Raw genomic sequence first — 27,535 nt, 5'->3', positions numbered from 1 at the left:
TTAACACTCTGAGGAAGCATTGTAATTACAGCCTCTTGATCTGTGAACCATTCCCTGCTGCTACTTTAGCACAAGGACAAGTACTGATAAGAGAACCGGTATAGTCTGCTGTAGCAGAATCCTGACACCAAGGGTCCTGTTTATCAGTAACTAACAAACAGAGGCTACTTAAGTGTAAGATAATTCTGTCATTAGGGAGGCAACACAAATAACTCTTAACAGTTAGTAACAAATTATTAATTCATTGATTCTATTTCCATTTGTTTCAACATATTATCATTTTTTCTTTTGTTTATATGTTTATTGTTATTCTGATATCTTATTTGTATATTAGTTTGCATGTGTGCCTCCAATTTGTGTTTCTGGATTTCATGGGTGCTGACATTTTGTGTGTTTAACCACTATGGTACTGCGTGGTTGATAAGCTGGTCCTGTGAGTGCCATTTGACAGAAAGAAACATCATGGATATATAAAATGACCAATCACCTTGAACTGTCTACAATTAAGAAATTGTACTCAAGCAATCTTAGGGAACGAATATTGGTCTGACGTCTTTTTTTTCTTATTATTATTAAGGACTTTGGAGAATGATTTAATAAATCCTTATGTGATGACTTTAAGTTAGTGTTTCTTAAACTGTTTTCCATGGAACCCTATAGTTCTGCAAAAATGTATAGGAGTTCTGTAAGCCATCAGTTGTAATGCCTTGTATCAGCTATAGCTACTGGAAAAATTAGCAGCAACCAACGAAGAGCCTGAATTTGGCGCAACACTGATCGCATCTCTTGCCACACTGATCTGAGCTGTCATGAATAGTTACTGATGTCTCTTCTCATGTCTCAAACTGTTGTTTGATGCATGCAGTGTTGCATTCTATCTAGTTGTGTGTGTTAACTAAATTGAACATATCTTATTACTGTGACTTAATAAAAAAAAAATTACAAATACAAGTAAATAACTCAAGGCAGGTTTATTTTTATTATTACATGTGGATGTTTGCTTTGTCATTTTTAAAAAGACTTTATGATGATCTAAAAGCAGAAATAATTTTATTCTTATCAAACAAAAACTGTGACATTGCGAAATTCTTAAAAAATACAGGTTTAAATATGAAGTTATGTCACCCTGCCGACATACTTCAGCTTTTGCAACAGTTTAACTTATCACTTTAAGAATCACATAAAACAATATTTGACAATTATAATAAAATAGAAGGACCAAAGGAGAAAATTAAACTTTGGATGAAAAGAATTCAAAGCTTAACTGACCAAATGAATGAAGCAGAAATAAGAAATGAAGATTGCAGTTTTAACCAACTAAAACTTAGTATGTTCAATCACTTTCAAAATGTCATTAGGTAAATTTGAAGACTATTTTTCCAAAATTCAAAACCCATGAGAAGGTCTTTTGTGGATTTTGGATCCATTTTGTCTTAATGAAGAAGTAAACAATGATCTGTCCACAAATGAAGAAGACAAGTTGACTGATTTTTCCTCATACGTTGTATTAAAAAAAAATGACTAGTTTACTTCTTGATAAATTTTAGGTAAAAAGTCAGAGTGACCGTGGATTTGTAAGTGAGTAAGCATTTATGTTTCTGTTCTAGTTTGCTTCTTCATGCTAATGTGAAAGTAGATTTTCGACTATCAGTGCAACAAATTATTAAAAAAGTCTAAATATGACACCTGCACAAGCTATCTTCAAAAAGCTTACACCAAATGTCAATGATTTGTGTCATACTATGGCAGCACAAACATGAAATAGTTTTTTATTATTACATTTTTTTGCACAATTTTACATTTTTAATAGGGCTTCTGCATATCAAACCTTGGTAATACTTTAAGTACTGCAAAAACGTCTCTATTATTTATTTCCTCTTATATAACAAGACCTTAACAAAACCTTCTTTTGGTCTTCATAACCCTTTTAAAACATCAGTAATTAGGTTAATCATCTTGTGCAGTGTAGCATATTGACATTAAAGCAAAATTACTTGTTAATGTGAAGGATTCACAGCTCATATACTAAATATCTAATATCAAGAGAAATGTGTCACAGTTAAGCCACTTCAAAGTGAAGTTTAGTTAGTGGGTCATATTACAGAGATGATTAAACACTTTACTGATGCTTTATAAGTGTTACAAAGTGTTTGTTATGGTCTTATTACATAATAGTAAATGAGTAATAAATGCATTTTTGCAGTACCTAAATTTTTTTGTACTAGACTCCGTGGTCCAAAATGTTTAAGAAATACTGATCAACTTTATTTCAGCCAATGACCAGATATTAGAGTCCTGGATAGATAAAACAATTAGGAATAAAATGGGATTGTAATATAATGCTAATGCTGTTGCAACAAAGCTTCCCCAAATGTGCTTCTACCACTACAGGCAGTTGGTATGAGGTTCTTAAAGTAAAATACACTGTTAGATTTTTACAAACTTTAACAGGGCCCAAATTGCCCAAAACATTCCCTGTCCTACATATAAGTCCATATAGCATGCTTCTAAATTAGGATGCCTAGTCCTCAGTTGCTCTTTGAGTGACTGTAGCTTTTGCACATGAGCTGATGTTCTCAGATGGTTCCAAGTGTTTCTTAGGGGTTTTTGACTTTTTACCATAATGCTAATATTGGCTTTGATAGCTAAATTACTGCCCATCAGCTCCTGGCTTCCTGCTTCTGTCTTCGCTTTTATGCCATAACAAGCAAGAAGTCTGTGAGATGAGGTCTTCCTTCCTTTGCTGATGATCCCAAGGCAGTCATATTCTATGTCACTTGTGTTGGGAATCCTCTACATCCAGCCTTAACTAGTATTAGCCAGGCCTGCAAACCATTTTTTTTACATTCTTGGATCAGTTCCTGGTATTTGATGGCTTTCGTTTCTTGGGCTTCATCACAGCCTTCATCCCTTTGGATAGTTACAACAATATAGCTCTGACTATATGACTACATCTGGCCTTAAGGATGTTTATATGACTGGCAGTAACTGCAGCTTTCTTGCCAGATCCACCTTCATCTTTCACCCTTGTGCCTTCTAAAAGAAGTTATTTTTGGTCTTTTTTTGGCAGGTGGTATCTCCCCTTCTATGATGAGCTGTTTCTTGTCTAACTCCTGCTCTAAGATAGTTATTATAGTAAGAAGCACTTTTTCATGCTCAGTTGTGCTGATGGAGACTTCCTTGAATTATTTTTTCCCTTGAACTTAATGACTGGAGTGAAATGAGTGAAGAGGTTTATAAAGTTTGCTGTGTGCCTTTAAAAGTCTCCAATATTGTTCCTTCAAGTTCAAGAATAAAGTATGTTTAAAATGACTTTTTTGAATTTTTTTTTGCAGCTCTGATTCCATTCTGCAATAAAATGTTAACACTGTTCTCTTAAACCAAGGAAACTGTAATGGCTAACTTCAAATATGATTTGAGTATCCCTGGTAGGTTCTCACACAGTAAATCAAGTCATGTGAAATCCAAAGTGGAATTCTTGCCTACTGGCTGAGTTATCTTATTGTGTCCAGGCCAATGATAAGGTTAATGACTATAAAACTGAAACAGCTGCTATTAAGAAGCCAGTTGTGAAATAACAGACCTTTGGAAATGTAGTTAATGGTGCATTGTGACTCTTTTTTTCCTTAATTCACTTTAAAACTGACATTAAAATAAAACAGAATCTCTTAATTCTGAAGTAGAGGTAAATACTTTGTCCGCTAGCAGATTCAGGAAATCAATGGATGGACAGTTAACTTTTATGAAGGAACATACAAACCATCCGCTCCCTTATTCTAAAATCACACAAGGACATTATCATTTACTCTATTACATTCATACAGTAGGTAATATATGTTTTATCAGTGGTAATAATAATTTGTATGATAATCATAGAGTAAAAGGCACAGTTTTGCAGCAGTTTCTTGGGTTTTCTCTCTTTTGTTTGAAGTGAAGGCTCCCTGCTCATGATTTGATTAGATCCTTTAAGGCTCCCTCTCTCTTTCTTTGTGCTCCATTAGGACGTTACCTAACCCTTACATTACAGATGTCACACATTCTATTGAAACAGCTACTCCTAATAACCCCTACACCTCACAACAAAAACGTACTCGAAAAATGACATTGTTTTTTTAACTTTCATTGTTATTATTATTTTGTAGAGTTCCCTGTATTTGGAGCGGGGGCAGGTGTCAGGATTCTTCAAGGTTATTTTTCACTCTTCGCATGGCTAATTATGCATGCATAGGGCACGCACCTCGTTTACATATTTTGATGTGGAACTCGAAGATTGACCTTCACATTTGGCATCAAGCAGACAAAACTTGTTATTTACGTTGTATATGTGTCATAAAATTTTTTTTTTTTTGAAAACTTGCATTATTTACTTATTTGTTAAACTACTTAAATTGAGTTCACCTACTATACATAGTACCATACCATAACATTTTATTTGTTGAGCGCTTAAAAGCACAGCATTACAACTGACCGAAGCGCTGTACAGTTAAAAAAGAAGCAGGACTAAAAACAAAATATCAAAAACAAACATTAAGAGAGAATTAAAAGAGTTACTAAAAACAGGTCAGAGGACCCAATAAAATTGAGAAATAGGAAGAAGCAAGTGGAAATGAGACAGGTTAAGAATTAAAAGCCAATGTGAAGAAGTGCGTTTTTAGGCGAGATTTGAATGTGGCGACTGAGGCGGCTTGCCTAACCACTAAGGGTAGGGAGTTCCAGAGCCTGGGTGCACAGACGGAAAAAGCCCTTTCACCACGAGCTTTAAAATGTGCCTTGGGAACGGTTAGGAGCAGCTGATCTGCGGATCTAAGAACACGAAGAGGATTGTGACGATGGAGCAAGACACTCAAATAGGCAGGGGCTAGACCGTTTAGTGCCTTATAGGTTAAGAGGAGTATCTTAAAATCGATTCTGAATCTAATCGGCAGCCAGTGTAGGGTTTTTAAAATTGGTGTAATGTGTTGGCTTCTGCTACTTCCAGTTAGAAGCCTTGCAGCCGCATTCTGAGTCAGTTGGAGTCTAGAAAGAGTGGCTTTACTGATACCATAAAGGCAGGAATTTGAGCAGTCGAGCCGGGACATAATGAATGCATGGATTACTGATTCCAGGAGGTGGTTAGACAGAATAGGCTTGAGTTTGGCGATTCGCCTGAGATGGAAAAAGCAGGATTTTACTGTGCTGTTGACTTGAGCATCCATTTTCAGGACCATATCCATTTTGATTCCAAGATTGGAGACAGACGAAGTTACTGGAATGGGAAGAGAGTCGAGGCCAAGGGGTGGGGTCCGTTTGCAGTCGGGGCTAAAACAATGACCTCGGTTTTTGAATCGTTCAGGTGAAGAAAGTTTACAGCCAGCCAGTCGAGTCGGGAGATCAAGATATCGTGATCGATTGTGTCGAAGGCGACTGATAAGTCAAGAAGAACCATAATCACGTGGAGTCCCGAGTCCAATGCCAAAAGGACGTCATTTAGGACACGTAAATGCGCAGTTTCTGTGCTGTGTTGGGGCCTAAAGCCTGACTGAAAAAGGTCCATTACCTGATGGTCCTGTAGGTGGAGTTAATTGCTCATAAACTACTTTTTCGAGTACTTTTGACAAGAAAGGTAGTTTAGAGATTGGACGAAGATTAGAGAAAACGGCAGGGTCAAGATCAGGTTTTTTCACGATTGGATGTACAACTGCGTGTTTGAAAGCACGAGAAACTATAGCCGAGGATAGACTACTAGTTATGATCTTTAGAACATCGTCTCGAATCACAGGAAACACATCTTTCAGCAGTCTGGACGGCACCACATCGTCCGGAGAGCCCGAAGGCTTCATTGAGGCGACAATTTTTTCCAGATAGGGGAGCGAAATGGGTTCAAAGCTGGTGAGGGAGCCATGTGTAGGAGCGGCTAAATCAACAGAGCCAGAAGAAGAAATGGGGATCTGGGATCTAAAGTTCGTGACCTTATCCAGAAAAAATGTGAGGATCTGATTACAAAGAGCAGTGGAGGCAGAACAGAAAACAGTTGCAGCTGGAGAGAGGACAGCATTTAATGTTTTGTATAAAACACGTTGATTGCCAGAGTTTTATGAGGTGATGTCAGCGAAAAAACGGTTCCTTGCACCTCTGACTGCTCTCTGGTATTGGGACCACGCGTCTCTCATGCAGTCGAAGGTAACAGTGAGCCCATCTTTCCTCCATTTACGTTGTAGCCGCCTACAGTTTTGCCTGATGGAGTGAGTTTGTTCGTTTAGCCATGGGTCATGCTTGATTTTGGATTGTCTCTGTTTTATAGTATTAATGTTCCTTTATGGCTTTACATTTTATAGCAGTTGTTTTTATGGAAAATGTAAAATAAATTGGTATGAATACTAATGCTATAGAAGTTGGCATGTTCTGTTTATATCTGTATGAGTTTTCTCTGCTAACATCGAGTTTCTCCCAGTGTTCAAATCTGCATTATTTGACAGTTAACTATGTAACATTCTATGATCTGCTTCTCGCAACTGAGAAGGCACCCGTGGCGGATGTTTGGCCAACTTGCAGACCAACCACATGCGTTACCTGGTAGGTAACCGCCCATACAATCAGATTGTGATTCAGACTTCGAATGCTATGTATGTAATTACCCCGATCTCCAGGCTGCCAAGTAAATGAACCACATGCACAACATAAAGAGTCTTTGCCTCTAACGCTGATGTCCGAGGTTCGATCCCCGATGAGATGTGCAGTGGAGTGTGTACGCCTGGTGAGCCCAAAATAGGGTGAAACACGTGTCGCATACTTTTTGCATTATTTGACAGTTAACTATGTAACATATATATATATATATATATATATATATATATATATATATATATATATATATATATATAAACTGCTCAAAAAAATTAAAGGAACACTTTGAAAACACATCAGATCTCAATGGGAAAAAGTAATCCTCCTGGATATTTATACTGATATAGACTGGGTAATGTGTTAGGAACGAAAGGATGCCACATCGTTTGATGGAAATGAAAATGATCAACCTACAGAGCCCTGAATTCAAAGACACCCCAAAAATCAGAGTGAAAAAATTATGTGGCAGGCTAGTCCATTTTGCCAAAATTTAATTGCAGCAACTCAAAATTATGCAGCACTTTGTATGGCCCCTGTGTTCTTGTATACATGCCTGACAACATCGGTGCATGCTTCTAATGAGATGACAGATGGTGTTGTGGGGGATCTCCTCCCAGATCTGGACCAGGGCATCACTGGACAGTCTGAGGTGCAACCTGGTGGCATTGGATGGACCAAAACATAATGTCCCAGAGGTGTTCTATTGGATTTAGGTCAGGAAAGTGTGGTGGCCAGTCAATGGTATCAATTCCTTCATCCTCCAGGAACTGCCTGCATACTCTCACCACATGAGGCCAGGAATTGTCGTGCACCAGGAGCCACTGTACCAGCATAGGGTCTGACAATGGGTCCAAGGATTTCATCCTGATACCTAATGGCAGCCAAGGTGCCTTTGTCAAGCCTGTAGCGGTCTGTGTGACCCTCCATGGATATGCCTCCCCAGACAATCATTAACCCACCACCAAACTGCTCATGCTGAATGATGTTACAGGCAGCATAATGTTCTCCATGGCTTCTCCAGACCCTTTCACTTCTGTCACGTGCTCAGGGTGAACCTGCTCTCATCTGTAAAAAGCACAGGGCACCAGTGGTGCATCTGCCAATTCTGGTATTCTATGGCGAATGCCAATCGAGCTGCATGCTGCTGGTCAGTGAGCTCAGGGCCCATTAGAGGACATGGGGCCCTTGGGTCACCCTCATGAAGTCTTTCTGGTTGTTTGGTCAGAGACATTCACACCAGTGGCCTGCTGGAGGTCATTTTGTAGGGCTCTGGCAGTGCTCATCCTGTTCCTCCTTGCCCAAAGGAGCAGATATTGGTCCTGCTGATGGGTTATGGACCTTCTATGGCCCTCTCCAGCTCTCCTAGAGTAACTGCTTGTCTCCTAGAATCTCCTCCATGCCCTTGAGACTGTGCAGGAGACACAGCAAACCTTCTGGCAATGACATGTATTGATGTGCCATCCTGGAGAAGTTGGACTACCTGTGCAACCTCTGTAGGGTCCAGGTATCGCCTCATGCTACCAGTAGTGACACTGACTGTAGCCAAATGCAAAACTAGTGAAGAAACAGTCAGAAAAGATGAGGAGGGAAAAATGTCAGTGGCCTCCACCTGTTAAACCATTCCTGTTTTGGGGTCATCTCATTGTTGCCCCTCTAGTGCATCTGTTGTTAATTTCATTAACACCACAGCAGCTGAAACTGATTAACAACCCCTCTGCTACTTAACTGACCAGATTAATATCCCATAAGTTTCATTGACTTTATGCTATACTCTGATTAAAAAGTGTTCCTTTAATTCTTTTGAGCAGTATAATATATATATATATATATATATATATATATAGTGATATATAGCCGGCAGTTCATCCCGGCCAATACCCCCCAAGCCGCCAGATGGAGCCCTCTTTGCGACGTGGAGATGCCCCGAATTCCAGCAGGGCATCATGGACTTTGGAGTTTTCCTTCACAGCCCTACTGGATAATATCAGGGCTGCCAGTGGATGCTGCGGGGAGTCCCAAAGACTTATATTTTCAATACAGCCCAGAAGTAGGTCACAGTCATGAGGACGGAAGAAATAAAGCACTTCCGGGCATGAAGGAAAAAGAGTAGTTTTCAACTGACGCGGAAGTGCTGAATAATCACATGGACTGAAGGATCCGGAAGCACTTCCAGGTTAAGAGATGTAAAAGGACTGTGGGAAATCCCAGAAAGTTGAGCTGAGTTGGGTGGAAGGGAACAACACGTCTGGCAGTGGAGGATTGATTATTGTTATAGTTTTTGAGTATTGTGGAGTGGAGGGTGCTTTGTGCACATTATTGTACGAATAAAGTAAAGATTTGGACTTTTATCTGGTGTCTGACGTCTGATCTGAGGGTTCAAGGGGACGACAGCGCCCCCTATCTGTCACTATATATATATATATATAAATAAACATAAAGTGTCCCAAGTGGCTAGGGAGGCATCTCTCATCTATGTTGGACCAAATATTTTGGCCAGAAAAATGACCTGAGTTGTGAGGCAGCAGTGCCTACCACTGCACTTTCATGTCTCCCTGAGATAATTATGAATTAAATATCAGAACAGTAAAATTTCTTGTAGACAAACAGTAGCAACAGGAGCGAGTAGCATGAATGAACAAAAGTGTGGACCCCACAAGACTGGTGTACATAAGATTAAAAACAGAAGGAAAGAGATATACAAGGAACCCATTTAGTCCCTGGAATCAGTAGAAGAAGGGGGCTGGAAATCACTGATGATCCAGGACTCATTCATTTTTATAAAGGTCAGTCTGCCCAAAGAATCTGTTGACAACTGGGCTCTCTTGTCTGTGACCACGCCGCCTGCAGCACTAAAAGCTAGCTCAGATAGTAAGCTGGAAGCTGGGCAACACAACACTTCCAGTGCGTACTGAGCAAGCTCCCAGCTTGCATCTAGCTTCATCACTCAGAACTCCATGGGGTCATCAGTGTGCATAGAATTATTTGCACCGATGCACCCCAGGCAGTCACTTATCATGTGGTCCAGTCGCTGGCGGTGACTGCTGCTATTGCCATCCTATGTCAGACTGGGCCGTTGAGGCTGGAAAAAGCCTCTCCACACATCCATCAGATTGCCACTACCATGCCTGCTGGTGCTGTTGCTGCTACTGACAGCTTTATGATGGACACGTGGAGAGGTAGCAGGAAGGTGAGGGTGGGGGCACACTTCAAGCAGCTTGCAGGAAAGGATAGAATGGAGATGGTGCTCCATAAACTTTCCCATCTTGGTTTTATACGAGGGTCTTGTAGGATGGCCGCCCAATAATCATCCCTCTGCTTTATAACTTTAAGCTGGGGGTCCGTCCTAAGGCATTGCAGCATATGAGCTGCTTCATTTTTGCAAGCAACATACTGGCAGTAGGGGAGTGGCAGAAATGGCCATCATAACTTGCTCAGAAGCTTGCCCAGCCCTGGGTGGTGTCGCTGTAGATGGTGGAAGCTCCGAGCCTTCACTGTCCTCCTCCCTAAATGTGCCTGTGACACCTTGGATAGTGGCAAAGTTGACACCAAACTACACAGTGGGCATCTTGTAGTTCAGGACCGACCGGGATCAGATTTGAGAGAAGACAGACATGGAGACATGGGCAAAAAAAGGTGTCGCTTTCAAAACAAAGTGGGCTTTATTTACAGGTGCACAAAACCAATGTCACAATCGAGAACAGGAAGCAATATATACAGTGAAGCTGTCAGATCCAAAAATAAAGACACAAAAGTAAACACACAAAATTGTTGTTTTCCTAAAGAAAGAAATTAAGCAGGAAGAAACTAGACACAATGAAATTTAAAAAAAACCAAAATCACAAAAAATACTTACAAGAGGAAATAACAATGTATATACAGGAAAAACAAAAAGTGCACCTCAAACCCAAACTATAAGATACCTTCACCAAAATAATACTACAACTAGAAGATATCAATTCCAGAATATATACAAAAATAAGCACCATTGGTTCTTTGGTAAACCAAGGAATGAGGTATGCCACCACACTACCAAGTCAAAAGACAAACCCTAATAGGAGGGAAATGTCTTGTATAGTCGGGGAACAAATCTTTATCTAATCCTATGACACGCTGCTCCCTCGCACCAATCACGCCTTCTGCACAGGTGCTCATCTCAATTCTTGAAATGCATCGAAAGAGCCAATACGCAGAACAAAAGTAAGTTACTTATTTTTCTTGGGAATCCCCTTCTCACACTAATGCATGCACAAACTCAACTAAACGCTTCGGACCTTTTCATTTGCTATAACGGCAGGGGCTAATGAGACGCTCGCCTTTATGACGGGGTACGTGCAGGGTTCTCCAGCAGGTCTGACCTGGAGGCACTCACGACCTGTGACCGGCGTCCTGCTGCGTGAACCTGCAGAAGCCAAAGTAAAAAAGATTGCGAAAGCACACCCCACACTTCAACGATTTAAACAGGTAAGTGCTATAACTTTTACTCTATAAAAGTCGACTTTAGTTTACTTTTAGGACTTTTTCTTTCCTTTAAAATGGTATTGCCTGTTAGGCAGATTACCACAGTTCCTAGCACCTCCCTCAACAGCTCCTGTCCATCATTTTTCAAGTCTGTCCTTGCCTCATTTTGAACTTCTTTCCAGAGATCCCCCAAGATGTGATCAATGAGCAGAGAGAAGTCCTCCTTTTTTTGTGCTGTTAAGGATGTGGAGCCCTGGCCACAGATCATTGGCTGCACAGCTGCTTGCTGCTGCTACTGGCCATCTCTGTAAGACTGACTTGTATTGGCGCAGGTGACTGAGAGAACGTGAATGGGTTGGTGGTACCACGTCCTCAATCAAATCCACCGCCACAATCAGTTCTCCTCCCCCCTCACGTGAGCGGAGAACAAAATAAATAAAAGAACAAAAGAATTTTGCAGCAAATAAATTACTAAAAATTGGCCATAAGCAGTAAGTTAAAAAAAAAAAACAAAAAAAAAACTTGGACAACAGCATTGAAAACCTAAGAAGAAACGGCGTCCCAACAGCAATAATTCCTTTAATTTCTTTCTCTCTTTTTCCAACTAAGTCCCACAGAGTCTGTATTGCAAATGATCAGCATTATATACCCGGGGGGCGGTCCCATCAAATGTTGGCTGTTACAGCTTTGAGGGGTTTCGCGCTGGCCTCACAAAGCATTATGGCACACTGGGGGGAAAAGTTCTCCTAAACTGGCCAAATTACCAGTAAATAATTTGACGAACACAGGCAAACACTACGCAGCAAATTCATTTCGAATAACACTTTGGTGAAAATCGCTGATCAACGCTAGTGCTAACCAAGTAATAAAGACAGAAATGAAGATGCACTGAAAATCACGAGGAGAGGCATGGTGGTACAATAATTGCAGCCGATTTTTCATAGGTGCAGAGTCTTGGGTTCAAATGTCTGAGTGGTGATTTTATATCCATGTAACTTTTTTTTCATGTAGCCCTGTTTAATTTAATATATCAAATATGTACAAGGTACATCGATTAGTAACTCAAAGTGTATTTGTCAGAGGGGGACATTATTTTGTACACCTAGTCATTCCATTTCTCTCTTAGGAAAAGAAACATGTCAATATTACATTTAAAACCCAGCAGATGAACAGGCAATGGGCATCCATTGTTGGCACTGGGGGTAAGAAGTTAAAAGGCTGTCTGCAGGATATCGGGTATTTGCTGTATTGCAAAGGAGTCACCACTTTGAATTTTTGGCTGGTTGAGATTACAAACAATACCAAGTTGTGATAACAGAACTGCTCCTTCCTTGGAGGATGTCTGTATTTTACCTGACTTGGAAATTAACATGTTTGACAATATTGGTTGCTAATCAGCAGATCTGTACTCATTAATGGTTGGTAACAATACATTTTGTCAACTTGTGTTTTCATTATTTGTTAAACCCAGAAAATTTAGATGTGCCATTGTTTAATCCAATTGTTCAGAACTGATAATTGCAGGGACTGAAGGAGATTTAAGCTCTGGCCAGGAGAAGGCAAAGAGAGGGACAGTCCACTGAGAACGCAGCCAAGACACTCGGACAGAGCACAGGGGCTCACAGGCTGACAAGGGCACATGGCTGGCACGACATGAGGCACAAGGACGGCAACACTTACTTCCAGGGAGAAAGAGACAGCTCCACAAGGAGACGCCAGTTGTGGGTCCAGCGAGAGAGGGAAGCCGCATGAAAAGGACCGAGCAAAGCTGGTAGAGGAGAAATAAGGCATGGCTAGATCACAGCAACACAAGGAGCCCAGAATAGAAAAAAAGGAACGACGAAGAGAAGCTGACAGGGATTCCACCATTTTGACAAAACTTCTGTTGTGAAACGAATGTCCGGTGAACAGAGTGCATCTGTGGACAGTTGAACGATTAAGTGTTGGGGTAACACAGTGCGCAAACTGGACTCTGCACCACTAAAGGTTGTATCCTCCAATTCTGTTTTTGACGGACTTTTAGAGTGTGGACTGTGTGTTTTCCTTTTAGAAAAAGGAAATTTGTTCTTGATATTGTTAGATTTTGTTTATGTTCATTTATTTTTTTCATGTACTTATTATTGTCTAGTGTAATAGAAGTTACTGTTGCTTTTCCTGAAATTACTGTTGTATCTTTCATTGTGTGTTTACTCACCGCCCAATGTAAAGAAACTTGTGTGCTATTATTGGTAAATTTCAGGAGTTCCCAGTCTCTTAATAAAACTGGGTGGTGATATTTAAGTGGTGTCTAAGTTAGATTACCTGTAAGTGTGACCTGACACCTGTCACATATTAACTGCACACGTATGTGAACTTGGGTGCTGGGACACTATCTCTATAGAAATTGTTCCTATCTCGAACTTTATACTGCTTAAAAAGGCTTTGCCTTTTCACTGTCCTGTACTAAAGTAAGACGGTTCAGGAAAAACAAACGATTTAATGATTTAGAACACTCTGAGAATTTGGAACCAGTAGATATGGCACTTTGAATTACTGCCATTTTTGCCACTTACACTTCTTTTAAAAGAAAATTGTATGTTTTCCCATTTACCACTTATGAAATCTTTGACATGTGTGTGCTAGAAGACTTAAATATACAGAAGATAACATTTTATGTGATTATAATAGTTCCCTGAGAAATATAATTTGGCACAAAACCATTTTCATTTACTTGCAAATTAGAGATTTTGTTCACTCTCTCAAATCTCAATTTCACTTTCGGTCCCTTTATCTACTATAGAGACACTGCCATTAAACAACTATAGAAAATGGAGTAATCTCAAAATTACATCAATGCTTACAAGACAACTCACCCCTAGATTTCATAAAGCTGTGCTGTGAGCTGTAACTTAAAATAATATTCTCAGACAGTGAATGGAAGGCTGAATACATTTTTGGATTAACACACTTTACTGTGCATCATACCCCCTAGCAAGAGAAATAACCAAAGAAGGGCCATCACTGACCACAAAAGTTATTCCAGGGCTCGGCCGGACACGACAACAACAAAAGGACTAAATTGGGGGTAAAAGCTCAATGGCAGAAGAAAGAGGTCAGGGTCGTGAGAAAGAGAAAGAATGAGAGATGAGATGTGAAATGAGGGAAAACCAGCATGGGTAAGGTCACTGAGGTAGCCCAGTCTGCTTGAAGTTTTTTTTTTTCCTTTACTCTTTAAGTTTCCCTTGCATTTTTCTTTATTATATACTATAAACACACCATTGTGTATACCTTCATTGTCATGGCATTGTTTGAATATGGAGAGACACCAAAAGGTATCTTTTATATGTGATCATAAATTACTGCACCTCATTAGGAAGATTCTTACTGTATATGGCTACAATGTAAATACAGCTTTTTTTAATACAAAAGTGAAAAGAAAATGTAAAAGAAGATATTTTTAAGCAAACAGCGCTGTTGAGCATGGTGTAGAATATATGAAAGACTCTTGATCCATTGCTCTGTATCCTGCCTTATCTGCTCAGATGTGCTACACATTCCGGCACAGTTGCTAAAACCAAAAATCCCTAAAGTGTAATGTTTTCTTTGAAGCTGTGCATTCAGCTGTGGGTCTTCATGCTGCAAGTGTACATATGTGTCCCCCTTCACAGAATTAGGCGGCTGTGAGCATGCAGCCAATGCCAAGGACTAGGACTGAAGCTCCCTTAATTTGTAATGACTTTAAATTGTCATTAAACTCTTAACATCTACGGAGGCAACATAGGACACTCAATGTCCCCTTTTGTTTTTGCTTTCAGATATCAGCATACGGTATAAAATTTGCAAGTTTACCCATGTGATTTTGACAGGTGAGGTAATGAACAATTGCAACAACAAGTTGGCATTTATTTACTGTGACCTGTAGGAGTTATAGCAGAACCCCATACCTCAAGCACAACCTCACAGGCAGAATAAATAATTTAATGTACAAGTAGGCCTACCTTTACACATAGGCTTCTTGTAGACAATACAATACCATAAATAGTTCTCTCCTCTCTCTTTCTTCCTTTTCTCTTCCACTACTCCCAGGCGAGCTTTAGCATCTGGGTGAGGCAGAGTAGATCCTTTTATATATGTACTTCTGGTGCCATTATCAGTAGGAAGCACTTCAGGGACAAGTGGAAGACCCACAAAGTAAGGGTCTGTGGCGGCACCCACAGAACACAGCAGGGCTTCCCCAAGGGACTTCAGTTCTCAGCATGCCCCGCAGGTGTCAGTAACAGTTAGCGAGGTCCAGGGATACTTTCATCTCTGACCGCAAAAGTGAATGTCGGGGGCATGTAGTCTTGACAGCCTAATCTGTTAATTATACCAGATTTTCAAGACAGGTAAGAATTCTTGGTGAACCCCTGCCAGGGTGCCAACATTCCACCTTCTGCATCAACCTCTCCTGACAACCTCCTGGTGGGGAATACCCTGACACTCTTCTTGGCCACTCAATACCTTGGCCCCCTGGCCAGGTAAACAACTATGAACCATTCTGACATGCACGCCACCCCAAGGCAGACATCCATAACATTACATTAAATTTTATCTACCACAAATTAGCTGAAGCCCGTATTCCATCCAAATCCCACTGTAATCTTCTGACTAATTCTTGCTTATCTGTCATTTCACCAAGTTTGGTATCATCTGCAAACTTAACAACCTTGAAATGTATATTCATAATTAGATCATTTACATATATTTAAAAAAAGCAGTGGCCCTAGCTCTGATCCCTGAGCGGCAAAACATTTAACATAACCTCTCAACCATAACCCTCTGTTCCTGGTATTTAAGGCAATTTTGCACCTGTCTATGTACTGTACATGTAATATCTGTAGGTTTGATTACAAATCTCTCATGTAATATCTCATCTAAAGCTTTCTGAAAATCAAGGCAAATAATATCCTATGCACCTCTCTTGGCATGTGCTTTAGTTGTTCCTCGTAAACTTCCAGCATATTTGTAAACATCCCCAACATGAAACCCATGTTGAATATTCACCAATACAACTGTCATTGATGTCAACTTGACATGTGATTCTCAATATTGTCTTTAATAATTGCTTCAGTTAATTTGCCTGTGATTCATGTTAAGCTACTGGCCTATATTAACCTAAGTAAGAAATATCACCCTTTTTATATTAATGGATAACAAATGCTATCTTCCAAGCTTAAAGAATTTCTCCAATATGTTGAGATTTTTGAAAAATATGCGTCAATGTTTTACATACAGTTAGTAGTCACTAACTTCCTTAACACTAGAATTACCAGAGCCTACGAAAAAACTCATAGATCCGTCCCACCTTAAATTGCTTCTCACCTCTCCATCAGCATCTTTTGTCCTGTAGATGTGTGGATAAACAGCAAGCAGCCTGCTATCACATCATGCGCACAGTTTTCTCAGCAGTCTGTTTACCTGCATGTCAATTGCTTAGAGTTGTATAGAGTAAGAAGTCACGTAAAATGACACCTTTTATAAATACTATATCATTATTTTGAGCACTTGCATTTCATGTGTGTCTACAATGATCTATGCAAACGCATCATTAAAACAGAAACGTTTTTCATGTTTTAGTAATAATTGACAAAATGTAGACATGAAGTGTATAATGTATGAAGCCTGAATTCCAAATATCAAAGAAACACTTTCACAAAAGGTACAAATATAACAGAACAAATGCACTTCTATTCAAGAATATAACTGCAGAAAAAGAACCCGCATTAGGGTGCGACATTGACACGCATTTGCTACGATCGCTTATCAACTGTTCACTGGTAATCAAAACTTCAGGGGTTCGATCCCAGACGAGTTTGTTTTGAGAAGTGAGCTGCATGTATTCTTACTATTTTAGAATAAAAACATATATTTGATTCCAGTTTGTAACAGTCGGTGTAATTTATGATACTTGTAAAGGCTAGGTTTGTATTTGTTTTTATTCAGTTTTATTCTCTCAGCCACGTTCACGATCCCAACATACCCCCACCCAGCATCTGACTCTGTTGTTTTCACATAGAAAGCACCTTCAAACTAACTGCTAATCCTAGAGGTTCACATACTTTTGCCACTCACAAATATGTAATATTCGATCATTTTCCTTAATAAATAAATGACCAAGCATAATATTTTTGTCTCATTTGTTTAACTGGTTTCTCTTTATCTACCATTTTGGACATGAGTGAAAATCTGATGGTGTTTTAGGTCATATTTATGCAGAAATATAGAAAATTCTAAAGGGTTTACAAACTTTCAAGCACAACTGTACATATATCAAAAAAGACCACTTTCTATTCAGAACCCAGTATCATTTTTATTGTAAATTTGCCTTGTTTTAGAAATGTAAATATAGTGAACATAATTAATTATGTTTAACTTTTATTTAAAATCGACTGCCATGTGTCTATTGAAAAACGTTAATTTTATTCTGTAAGTATTTTAAGGTAGTTCTGCATTAATCTTTGTTCCGGAGGCGAATGTACAAATTTGCTCCATGTACATAGAATAAAGAACTGATATCCTACAATTAATGGGATTGCCGTCACATTTTTATCTGATCAACAAAGAAAAGGTTATAGACACTATAGCTGCACTATCCTGATAATCCTGAGTTTTTAGCAAAGATCAGGCAGAATTGAATGCTGAAATACTCAACTGTTGTTACCTCAAGGTGACTTTCCTGCAAAGAAGGCATGGGAGATTATATCCATGAAATTCATTTTGTGAGGTGTTTGCAAATGAATGGCTGTGTGATGTGAAGTCTTATTCTGTGGTAATATATTATTTTGTTCTAATTGAAATGAATAATTTAAACAGTTGCTGTCCAATTTTCCTCAATAACTCATTAATTAATATATTTTCATCTTTATTTAAAAGCATTCTAAATTTGTATACAAAGGCTGTTAGAAGGTTATACTCCTTGCAGGGGTCCTTAAAAAATTAAGAAACCAGAGATTTGCAAGCAAATATGATTGTGCATCATGCAGTGTATGATAAAATCAATCATTAGCATATAAAGTACATATGATTATATTTTAAAGACAAAAAAAATGTATATTTAAAACAATTTGTATTAAATAATTTATTCCAGCAATTTATCAACTCTTACTATAAACTATGTCAACTACAGTCATTCTGCCATCTTCACTTGTTTGTAATATTGGGGTAATAAGTAGAAATACATTTATGACATTCATTCATTCTTTTTCATAATCTGCCTATTTCAATTAATAGTTGTAAGAAGCCAGAGCACTGTAGACGAGAAGCTGGCACTTAGTCACAGGGTGGCATCTACTACAGACAAATACTAGGAAGCATAGCATTAGGTAAGCAGTAGGTAAGTAAAATAAGATTTGAATAGATTGATACTCTTATTTTAGTACTTTGACTTAAAAGGATTTATTTTATTTGTCTTGAAGCTCCTACAAGCATTTAGTGTATTTCTTTGCTTTCTCTATGAATCTGGAATGTACTGTTGCCTTGTAATGGCCATTTTGTGTCAAGTGCTGCAGGTGTAGGCTTTAGTTTCCCCAAACTCTGAATTGGGTTAAGCGGGTTTCAAAATGTGTACTGTATATACTATAGAAACATTACTTTTAATATTGTGCAAAGCGATATAGCTGCATGTGAACTCTGGTGATTTCATTCTTGTACACGTTTCTGCATACATGGCATAGGATTTTTATTTTTTATTTGGGGTGTGCATTATTTAATGTCCTTGCATTTTTAGTTATATCTTACGGTGACTCAAGCACACCTTTTAAAAAAAGGACACCCTAGAAAAATTAATGCTGAAACATAAATGTTTTGTTTAATTACAGGCTTCTTTAGTAAGCCATGAATTCCAACTGTACCAGATTGCCTGCCCAATAATGTTGATCAGCGAAATTCACCAGAGCATATTTCTCAGCACATATGCTGTGTTCACCGGTGACATTCTTCAACTTAGAAATCCTTTTGAGGATAACAAATCAAGAATACTGCCTTTTCAGTGGTAACATTTATATTCTGTTCTAAATTAAAATGCTTTAATGAGTGCATAAAATCAGTGGAAAATGTATGGTCATTAATATCAACTTTGGTATTGAAATCACTAAAAAGGGACAGAATATATCGGCAAAGTCTAACAATTTACAAAACTCTTCAAATTTAATGTGTTTGAACTCCAAAACAAAACAAAACACTCATAAAATATGTGCTCACCTGCTACATTTTTAATTGTACTTGACATTCATTATGGGGAACATGGTGGCGCAGTGGTTACCTGCTACATCACAGCTCCAGAGTTTTGGGTTGCACACTGTGTGATTCTGCACATTCCCCTGGTAGCTGTGTTTTTGTTCTACACTCTTAATAATAAAGGTGTTGGGTGTGGTTCTTCAGAGCAGTTGAAGGTTATAGAAAGAACCGTTATTTATTTAGATCCATAACAGCTCCATACAGTAAACAACCATAAACAGATGGAAACAGATTTGTGAAATACCCTTTGGTGGCTGATTTTAAAAGGACTCTTGCTGCATACAAAAACACAGGCTAATCTGCACTTATCTGCTATTGTCCTGCTAGATAGCCTAATACATGTGAACGATTTCATTATTATACATATTACAACATTCTCTGAAGTACAAAGAACCAATGTCATATGCAAAGAACCCTTCCTAGAATGAAGTGGTGTGTTGTCAAACCAGTAAAGAATCATACAGTGCCATTAAAGATCAATTATTTTTAAAAGTGTAAATACACAACATTCATATTAACCGATGAGTCTAAACTGGAGCCATGTTGGTGTGAGTGTGCCCTGAAACATTCCAACAAAACTGGCTCCTGCTTCATGTCAGTTCTGCAAGCACAAACTCTTTTCCACAATGGTCCTGTACTTAGGCCTCTGGTTTTCTCCATGTCTGCATGGGTCTTCCTCTGGATATGCCAATTAACTCCAAAGAAATGCAGGATAGGTTTACTGGAAACTCTAAATTATCCCCTATGAGAGTGGTGTCTGCCTGCCTGTCCACGACTGTTTTCTGACTTCCTTATAGTGCCATCAAGATGAGCTCTGGCCCCCAGTGACCCTTAATTGTACTGAGCTTGTCTGAGAATGTTACATATATTGGTTTAAAAGACCATTTTCAATGTTCACAGTGAATAAGCAATTTCACCAACTAGCACTGATTTAAGTCTCTTAAAAACTGCTGCATTTGGAAACAGTGCTACTGTTACTAGATATACCTGATCCAGTTGCCATGTCTCTATTACTTTTTTCAATTGCAACCTACAGTATTCACAGACTGTCCACATATCTGATTTAGAACAACAATTTTCCTGCTCTGCTTGCAAAATAAAACAGGGGATTAAAAAATGAAATGAATCTTAGTGCTATCTTTACCCATGTCGCTTCTTCTAAAAGTCAAGGGCTCAAATTACACTGAAGACTACTGAGCTTTACATTTCTACACAAGTTTACAGATAAGTTCCTCAGAAAAATATTAACACAAGGCTAAAACAAGACCTGGTTCAATAACTTTAAAATGAAAGTTCAAAACATGGGCCATCAGAAGGAAATCCCTTAAAACTGAACAGCTAAACTGGAAATAACAACATTTATTTATATAGCACATTTTCATACAATGTAGCTCAAAGTGCTTTACATGATGAAGAAATAATAAAAATTAGGGAACACTTAATTAACATAGAATAAAAGTAAGGTCCGAAGTAAACTGGAAATAACCGTCATAGTTTTAGCAGTGAGGAGTTTTAATGTTATAACTAAAATCCATGAGATATGCCCAAAATAAAGCATGTCATTTTTTGCTTTGTACCTCAGCACTGTTAATAAAAGGCAGGATAATCAATTTTCCGATTGACTGATAAGTCACCATAGAGACTGATTTGTTAATTAACAATCTTGGATTTTGCAAAAATGCAACATGGTTGTTCTAGATATGGATTTTAAATGTTTGACTTAGTAAAAATCATTTTGTTTTGTTATAACAGTTTCTTGGGATTAAAACAGTTTTCATACATAAATTAGGGTCAAAGTAAAAGAAATTAAAAGAAATATTACATGTCCATGGCTGTGTCATAGCAAACTCTATTACTATATGTGTACAGTAAAACTTATTGTATTATCGTATTTATTTGGAGGACAAATCCTGTAAAGATTCGCTAAGATCTGTTGCTTATTGATTTATGCATTTATTTATATTTCTTATGTCAACTTCCAAACACCAAAATAATTTAAGTTTTCAGTTTTTTCATGCAATTATTGGGTTAGGACCCATCTCTTTTTATATCTTTTATTGAATTTATTAAAAACATATAATATTCCATACAATCAAGTCAAAATTTAACAAAACTAAATTCAAATCAACCCCCACTAATGGGAAAGAGAGGAAATCCAACAGCCAGGGTAAAACTATTGAGAGTAGTAAAGAGAGAACCCATCTCTGCTTTTTCTGCTACTGAAAACGTTTTTTATTTTTTTGATTAGTGTTGCACATGTGTGCCTAGGGACCACCTTTCTGGCTCTTGTGAGTTAAGCACTTCTACTCTGGGACAAGTGGTGGGTGCTCTCTATGACCCTTTTCTCATTACACCTCAGTTCTGACTGAAGAAGACCAGCAAGGAAGCCTCGTCCTGCCTACATTACCCTGAGTTGGCCATGTCCTTCCACCTCAGACACCATAAAAACAGGCATCACCCAGCACAGAACGCCTCGGGGGAAGAGATCTTCTGTTGAAGGTATCTGGTAAATGATCCATCTGCAAAAGGCCTACCTTAGTCGTGCCCTGGGGGCTGTTTTTGTTATTTTTAGTTTACTAAAAGGGGTAGCCTATTTGACGCCCCAACATTCTTTTTAATAGTCCTTGATCTATTCCTCGGTCACATTAATTTTCAGTTTGTGACATTTTGCTGTAGTCATTAGCACTGCTGTGTCACAGACACTCTGTTATGGTTTCAGATCCAGATTTTCCTTGGGGTACTAAAGTTTTCCTTCCATATTCCCAAAGATGTGCACGTTTGATTAATTGACACCTGTAATTAACTGGTGCCCTGTGATAGATGGTACCCTGTCTAGAACTATTTCCTGATGAGTATCGAGTGATGCTGGAATAGGTTTCATTACCCATGAATCTGAATTATATTTTGTGGATTTGAGAATGTTGTATTATGTTAGTAGATATAAGTAGTAGAAATTAGAGTATAAAATCAATTCAATTTACTCTTAGATTTTCAAATCTAAAGCAAAAATAGAAGAATTAAAAAACATGCAATACTGACATACTATAATAGCTTACATGGAGGAATGTCAAAGAGGACAGACATATGCAAAGATGACTGTATTACATAACATCAATAATATAAATAAAAAGAAGATGACAGTTCTGCTGCCTGTCTTCCTGTACAATGTAAGTGTTGACCTCTGTTTACCAGGTGGGGTGGTTCATCCACTTGCCCACCTCTTAACCAATTCAAAAACACTCTTCTCTTCTCTTTCTCTTTGGATCATGACTTCAGGTCTTAACTTTACTTTTCCACATGTTTCATCAAATTTGCTTTAAATCCCCTTTCTGAGTGAATTCCAACCAAGTTCCTAAACAACTGTAATTTCTTTTTGTCTTTTATTAAGGTTCCCATCTTTCACAATTTCTGTTTTTAGTTTCCCTTTATGTAAGATTATGTTTTTCTTTGATTATGATTTCTTTAATCATTTAATTTTTAACTGCAGTGTTTTAGTGTACTTTGTATTTTGTGGGTTGAACACAAAGAGGTGTGGCCACTCTTATGTCACTGCTTAAAGATCACCCTTAGCGTTTATAGTCATATGCTCAGAGTACATCATTCAGTGATTCATGTTCTATTAAGTGCATTTTTTCTTCTCTCTAGTGGATTCTGTTATGTCGATTGCACATTAGAACACTCTAGACGAGAACAGGCCATTCAGCCCAACAAAGCTTGCCAGTCCTATCCACTTATTTCTTCCAAAAAAACATCAAGTCGAGTTTTGAAAAGTTTCTAACGTCTTACTGTCTACCACACTACTTGGTAGCTTATTCCAAGTGTCTATCGTTCTTTGTGGAAATAAAAACTTCCTAATGTTTGTGCGAAATTAACCTTAACAAGTTTCCAACTGTGTCCCCGTGTTCTTGATGAACTCATTTTAAAATATCAGTCTCGATCCGTTGTACTGATTCCCTTAATAATTTTAAACACTTCACTCATGTCACCTCTTAATCTTTGTTTGCTTAAACTGTAAAGGCTCAGCTCTTTTAATCTTTCTTCATAATTCAACCCTTGTTGCCCTGTAATCAGCCTAGTCACTCTTCTCTGGACCTGTTCTAGCACTGCTATGTCCTTTTTGTAGTCCTTTAAGGCAATTCCTCTTCCCCTTTTTGCTATTTTTGTTCTTTTTTGTTATTTTCAAATCAGTCGTTGCTTATACAAAGATCACTTTATGTTTTGGCAAATGCTTTGATGGTTATTTCCCTTGAAGTAAATCTTCAATTAAGAGACTATTTGGAATTTCGAAATTCAGTTTTTCATTTTGGGTAGGCCAAAGTTTTTCTGTGGAATTGGGAGGTCAGACTGCCTGGGATGAGACCAATTTCAGGCAAGCTTTGGAAGGCCTGGCCTGGCTTACTGAGTTTTTAGGAGTCCTCACACCCTTTTTGCTATTGAAGTGCACAGCTCTCAGCCCACAACAATCATCTGCCAGCTTGATAAAAATTGAATGTTTTAAAGTGGCCTATGAGCAGCCTTTATTGTTATAAGGTGTCACACACAAGCACATGGGAGGCAGTCAGTCAATGGGCTTGGCTGAATGTGGTATGCTGGATCGGGGTTAATGGAATGTATTAATGCCTTTTCTCACCCCACTCCAGATTCTCCAAAGAGAAGCCTACCTAACTCCACCACCTTTGCAAGAACCCACCCTACCACTGACCTCACTTCCGGATCCAACCTGTTGGACACACCTCTTCTTCCTCAGCAGCTATAAAGGCAGCCACTGTTCCATATTCATCGGAATATCTTGGACACAGTCTGAAGTGACTACTTGGCTGCATTGATATTGATTGATTTGCTACTTCGTTTTTCCCTCCATAGGATTTTGAATATACGGGGTGGAACTAAAAATCATTTTTCTTTGGTCTTCTACAAAGGATTAAAAAAACTCAGCTGTCCTCACATGGGGCCATGTGCTATACCCTTTCACCAGGAATGTTTCATGACATCTAGCTAACACTCCATGATCTTCTCTGTCTCATTGCCTTGCCAGAAGTCCAGAGCCCTTATTGTGTACTTATCTGGAATTTGGGAAAGGGGGGAATGGAAATAAACAAAACAGAGGGATCTTCAAGAACACTGACCACTGAAATAAGTACAATCAAAGTCTGATCTAGATTAACAGAGCATTAATGAGAGCCCATCTTGAAGGATTACAGTTAGTGAGTAGATATCTTGCAGTATAAACAGCTAAACCAGCTGGTTTAGTACAGATATACTTTGCTAAAGTTAAAATGACCTCAAGGTGGACTGTAATCCTCATTGGTCATTCCTTTCATTGGCAGGCAGATTACACAGAAGTATAACCTAGGTCTATATTATGATGAGTATTACAAGTAATAGCTCTTGTAACACATTTATATCCGACATGTAAAATTATTCTAAATCACCTTTGGAGAATGGAAAATAAATGAAGACATTACAGATCTCCAAGGTCCAACAAAAAGGAAGGATTTTATGTAACGGCAAAGAGGAACAGAAAGCAATTTCCGACATCCTTTAGAAATCAGAGGATGCAGGGAGCAATCGTCCTGTGGCACCAAGAATGAAATGGTACTTTAAAAATATCAAAGACAGATGGAAGAAATGTGTTGAGAGAGCTAGGGGAAAGAGAGCTATTATCAAAGCAGGTTCATTAGCTTTTCTGTCAGGGAGGAATTATACAAAAACTGTCATTTTCCCTGCTTGAATGCATCTGTATATTTTTCAAAAGGTCAATTCAGGAGACAAAGTAGGATATCCCAGGAGAAAGATCTGGGTGACATGCTGATCATGGCAGTGTACTGGGATATCTGCAATGCAGAGAAAGTGTCAGCCAACACTAGGTAGTAACACAGAGTGCTTCAGGGTATAGAACTTAATACCTAAAACACCATTCATCTCTAACTATGAGAAGTGCTGGTGCAACATGTACAAATTCAGTTTAAATGTTCCGGGTATCTTTGTAGGCTACAAAAATATAAAACTTATGTCAATGATACAAAATGGTGCACTTGATGCCTGATTCTATTAGGTTCATTAAGGTTAGATAGATAGATAGATAGATAGATAGATAGATAGATAGATAGATAGATAGATAGATAGATAGATAGATAGATAGATAGATAGATAGACAAACAGCAAAAACCCTGAATGTAATTAACAGATGAGTTGCCTCTCATTATAATACATTTAAAAATGTATCTAGTAATGAGGCCTAAGTTTAAATGATTTTTGAAATTCAGATTGTGATGATTTTTTGAATGTACAATACATTCATATTTTCTTTTCTGACCCTTCTTTTCTTATTGTAGGGGTGCCTGACTCTATTCTGGAAAAATTGATAGGAGTCACTAACAATCACAAAATTAGTCAATGCCAGTCACAGTCTCGCCTACATCCTTATTCAGATATTTCGTACCAATACGATGTCTCCATTTAACTTAACCTACATTTGTAATTGGAATAACTGAATAAGTATTATTCATACTTACTTATAAAGAGGCTAATATATCTAATTTGTTTATGATATCAACATTTATGAAACAGGCAGCCTCCCCACAGCCCCAAGATGGATGAAGCTGGGTTAAAAATGTTATATTATGATGAACGCAGTACAATTGACCCTGCATGGGCAGCTTGTCTTTTCTGTTTCTCTCTTTACACTTTCTCTGTCTCCTTTAGTATCAATATCTACTCTTTTGTTAATTGTCACCTTTCAAAGCAAAAGTGTCATTTAAGGGAATTAACAGTTAACTAGAGAATGAATTTAAATTAACAAAACTGAGATAAAATTAAACAAAAAAGAGGCCTTTTATGAAAATGTGTGACTCTCTTGAATATTCTTCAAAAGTAAATCATATGTGAATGGGAACACTGAGTTCAATAAAGGAAAGGGACTATCCTCTGATTAAAAATTTAGCTGATTGGAAGACCATTAGTTGTAGGGGTCATCAGGACATAAAGTAAGTTGGTGTTCCGAGTCACCCAATCCATGATAAAAGAGCAAAGATGAAATAAAAATATGATTTTTCATTTATAACATTCTCAAATATTTCATACTATTACTATGTTTTCCAACAACCAATCTTAATTTTAAAGATTGACCTTTACTGAGAAAACTATCACAATTTATATTATAATGCACATAAGTATATAACAACAACCAATTAATCAATCAATAAATAACTTTATTGGTAAATTACCAATTTGAGACTGGCAAGAGGATATTCTGAGATTACATTATGAATTACTTTAGAAATTAAGTAGAAAAGTGGCAGCATGTGTACTCTGTACAGCACCTTGTCCACATCCAGGTGCCGATGCCAGGATTTGAATTTCTGGATCTGTACATGTCAACACTACTCAATTTTAAAACATTATTGCTTAGATTGAGAAATTCTAGGCTTTGAATTAACTTGGTAGAATTTTCTAAATGGTTGTACCTTAAGACACAAGTGTAAAATCCATTGTCTTGCATTTCTGCTGAGCGAAACCAGATGGAGTCATCCTCTTTGCTTAGTCTGTGGCCTGAAAAGATGATGGGCTCCTCCGAATCTTCTCTGTTTTTATACCAGATGAGCCGGAGCTTTGTGCTTTGGGCCATGGTATAGTTAGTCCTGATGTAGCTATAGAACAAGGCGCATTTCACCCGTATCGGCTCTCCAGCTAGAGCTCTGTATTTCTTTAGGTCCACCGACCAGTCGATACAGCCATCAACTGCAAAACACAAGTGGAAAACAACCATTAACCACAAATAGTTAAATGTAAGTCTGGGACACCACTTGATTCTATAACAGTTCATGAGTATTTACAAAGAAAAAAAGCTTTAAATGTACTGTAACAATTAAGGAGGAAGATGAATCAGTCTTCTTACTACAGATAAGACATGTCAAATATCAATGCCCCACAATCAATTTAAGAAAAATATTCTCATTACAGTAATGAGAAGAGTGTTTAATTTCATAGAAAGGCTTTATAAGATTTATGTGTTAAATAAGTTTAACTTTTCTTTAATAAAACTTGTGCACAAATTAATTTGATTAGATTAGATTATAATAAACTTTATTAATCACAAGGGGAGATTTATGTGCACACAGCAGCAGAATCATAAAAAATACAAACTCACAGGACGAATAACACAATCAACTAGCTGATAAATAGATAGATAGATAGATAGATAGATAGATAGATAGATAGA

General features: G+C 38.0%; 1 protein-coding gene across 1 annotated transcript in view; it reads right to left on the bottom strand.

The window, feature by feature from the left end:
* The window catches only part of il1rapl2 (interleukin 1 receptor accessory protein-like 2), a 1,094,678-nt gene that overhangs the window by 430,018 nt on the left and 637,125 nt on the right, over positions 1–27,535 (bottom strand). The window contains exon 3 of the mRNA XM_039766278.1: positions 26,781–27,054. Coding sequence (XP_039622212.1) covers positions 26,781–27,054 — 274 coding nt within the window. The remainder of the gene's footprint in view (positions 1–26,780; positions 27,055–27,535) is intronic.

This window comes from Polypterus senegalus, chromosome 10 (genome assembly GCF_016835505.1).
Source record: "Polypterus senegalus isolate Bchr_013 chromosome 10, ASM1683550v1, whole genome shotgun sequence".
Lineage (NCBI taxonomy): Eukaryota > Metazoa > Chordata > Cladistia > Polypteriformes > Polypteridae > Polypterus > Polypterus senegalus.
This window is presented reverse-complemented; position numbering and strand designations above follow the sequence as displayed.